The 3,322-nt window shown below is 57.4% G+C and overlaps 1 protein-coding gene across 1 annotated transcript; it reads left to right on the top strand.

The window, feature by feature from the left end:
• Positions 1–340: 340 nt before the first annotated feature.
• Positions 341–1,434, top strand: LOC120498147 (solute carrier family 12 member 6-like; the record flags this gene model as incomplete). The annotated part of the gene is made up of 3 exons (XM_039700539.1): positions 341–501; positions 649–738; positions 1,351–1,434. Coding segments are annotated over 3 exons (335 nt in total), but the record flags the coding sequence as incomplete, so codon positions are not given.
• Between the last annotated feature and the right edge of the window lie 1,888 nt (positions 1,435–3,322).

Here is a 3,322-nt window from a genome sequence, read left to right as displayed (position 1 = left end):
GATTTTGGGGAGGGGTCTCACCTGTCCCCGTCCCTGTCCCAGGGCTGTGCCCTGCGCCTGCTCACGGGGGATTTTGGGGGGATTTTTGGGGTTTCTCGTGGGATTTTAGGAAGATTGTGAGGGGATTTTAGGCGGGTTTTTGGCGGGATTTTTTGGGGGATTTTTGGGGGGATTTTGGGGGATTTTGGGGAGGGGTCTCACCTGTCCCACCCCAGGCGTGGCGGGGCTGTGCCCTGCACCTGCTCACGGGGGATTTGGGGGCATTTTTGGGGTTTTTGGTGGGATTTTGGTGGGATTTTAGGCGGGTTTTTGGGGGGATTTTTGGGGTGATTTTGGGGAGGGGTCTCACCTGTTCCTGCCCCACCCCAGGCGTGGCGGGGCTGCGCCCTGCGCCTGTTCACGGTGGCGCTGCTGGAGGACAACAGCGAGCGGCTGCGGCGCCTGCTCGAGGCCGTGGTGCGGCGCCGGGGGCTGCCGGCGCAGGTGCACGTGGTGGAGCTGGTGAGCGCCAAAAACACCCAAAAACACCCAAAAACACCCCAAAAACACCCCAAAACACCCCAAAAACACCCTTCTCACTGGTCCGTACTGGTTTATACCGGTCCGTACCGGTCCGTACTGGTTTATACTGGTGTGTCCTGCCCCCAGCACGACGGCGCGGTCTCTGACTACACGTACGAGCGGACGCTGATGATGGAGCAGCGCTCGCAGATGCTGCGGCTGCTGCGCCGCGCTCAGGTGACGTCATCGCCCACCCCGTGACGTCATCGCACACCCCGTGACGTCATCGCACCCCCCGTGACGTCATCGCACACACCCCGTGACGTCATCACACACCCCGTGACGTCATCACCCCCACCCGTGACGTCATCACCCTGTCTGTGGCGTCGTTGCCCTGCATGTGACGTCATCATCCTGTCCGTGACATCATCACCCCATCCAAGACATCATCACATGTCTGCATGTGACGTCATCACACTCTCTGTGACGTCATAACCCTGTCTGTGATGTCATCGCGCCTCCCTGTGACGTCACCACCCTGTCCTTGATGTCATCACGCTGTCCATGACATCATCACCCTGTCTGTGACATCATTGCCTTGACTGTGACATCATCACCCCATCAATGATGTCATTGCACTGTCTGTGACGTCATCACCCATGGCACAATCACCCTGACTGTGACGTCATCACCACCCCGTGATGTCATCTCCCCTGTCTGTGATGTCATCGCCCTGACTGTGACATCATCGCCCTGTCTCTGACGTCATCCCCATCCCTGTGACGTCACCACCCTCCCTGTGATGTCACTGCTGCCCAGTGACGTCACCCCCCTCTTGTGACGTCACAGGGAGGCCCCGCCCCCTCGCAGCCGCCCAGCGCCGAGGAGGAGGAGGGGGGGGGAGGGGAGCCCCGGAGAGAGCCCAGCCCGTGAGTGGAACTGGGACGGACTGGGACGGACTGGGGGGGGAACTGGGCCGTACTGGGACCAAACTGGGACCAGACTGGGCCGTACTGGGACCAAACTGGGCCATACTGGGACCAAACTGGGCTGTACTGGGACCAAACTGGGACCAAACTGGGCCATACTGGGGGGCTGGAGGGGGACACTGGTGGTGACTGGTCTGGACTGGTTTGTACTGGTCTGTACCGGTCCATACTGGTCTGTACCAGTCCATACTGGTTTGTACTGGTCTGTACCAGTCCATACTGGTTTGTACCAGTCCATGCCGGTCCGTACTGGTCTGTACTGGTCTGTACTGGTCTGTACTGGTCTGTACTGGTCTGTACTGGTCCATACCGGTCCATACTGGTCTATACTGGTCCGTGCTGGTCCGTACTGGCCGCTCCCGGGGGCTCCGGGGGCAGCAGGGGCTCCCCTGGGGGGAGGGGCGGCCTCAGGGGGGGGGGGGGCACCCCAAAATCCCCAAAAATGGGGACAGGGCCCCTCGAGAACTGTATCCGAAATGGGGGAAAAACCGGGATTTTGGGAAAAACGGGGAAAAAACGGGAAATGGGGACAGGGCCCCTCGAGAACTGTATCCAAAAATGGGGGAAAAACCGGGATTTTGGGAAAAAATTATAAAAACGGGAAATGGGGACAGGGCCCCTGGAGAACTGTATCCAAAAAATGGGGTGAAAAAGGGAAAAAACGGGGAAAAATGGGGAAAAATGGGGATGGGGAACCTGGAGAACTGTATCCAAAATGGGGGAAAAAACCAGGATTTTGGGAAAAATGATAAAAACGGGAAATGGGGACAGGGCCCCTCGAGAACTGTATCCAGAATGGGGGAAAAAAACGGGAATTTGGGGAAAAGGGGGAAAAATGGGAAATGGGGACAGGGCCCCTCAAGGACTGTATCCGAAATGGGGGAAAAACCGGGATTTTGGGAAAAACGGGGAAAAACGGGGAAAAACGGGGAAATGGGGACAGGGCCCTTCGAGAACTGTATCCGAAAAATGGGGGAAAAATGGGGATTTTGGGAAAAACGGGGAAATGGGAAATGGGGACGGGGCCCTCGAGAACTGTATCCCAAAATGGGGTGAAAAAGGGAAAAAACGGGAAAAACAGGGGGAAAACGGGGAAATGGGAAATGGGCATGGGGAACCTGGCCCATGGAGAGCTGTGTCTGGAATTTGGGCGTAAAAAGGGGGATTTTGGGAAAAAATGGGGGAAATAGGGAAAGATGGGGGGAAATGGGAAAAAATTGGGAAAAAATGGGGAAAAAACCCGGGAAAAATGGGAAAAATGGGAAAAAACCCGGGAAAAAACCCGGGAAAAATGGGGAAAATGGGAAAAATGGGAATAGGAACGCCAGGCCCGGAGAAGTGCATCCAAAATGGGGGAAAAAAACGGGATTTGGGGAAAAACGGGAAATGGGAAATCGGGAATGGGGAACTGGGAGGGACTGGGAGGGACTGGGGGTTACTGGGAGGGACTGGGAGTTACTGGGAGGGCACTGGGGGTTACTGGGGGTTACTGGGAGGGACTGGGAGTTACTGGGAGGAACTGGGGGTTACTGGGGGGGCACTGGGGGTTACTGGGGGTTACTGGGAGGGACTGGGAGGGCACTGGGCGTTACTGGTTTGTACTGGTTTATACTGGTTTGTACTGGTGAGCCCTTGACCCCCCAGACCTGGAGTTCCTGGAGGTGCTGACCGAGGGCCTGGGGCCGGTGCTGCTCGTCAGGGACGGCGACGGGGACGGCGACCAGTGCTCCCAGTATGGAACTGGGAACGGGAACGGGGAGCCCTGAGGGACCAGTGCTCCCAGTATGGAACTGGGAACGGGACCAGTGCTCCCAGTATGGAACTGGGAACGG

Source organism: Passer montanus, unplaced genomic scaffold (assembly GCF_014805655.1).
Source record: "Passer montanus isolate IOZ18808 unplaced genomic scaffold, ASM1480565v1 scaffold1411, whole genome shotgun sequence".
Taxonomy (NCBI): Eukaryota; Metazoa; Chordata; class Aves; order Passeriformes; family Passeridae; genus Passer; species Passer montanus.
Note: the sequence above shows the minus strand (reverse complement) of the source record. Positions and strands in the feature narration are given on the sequence as shown.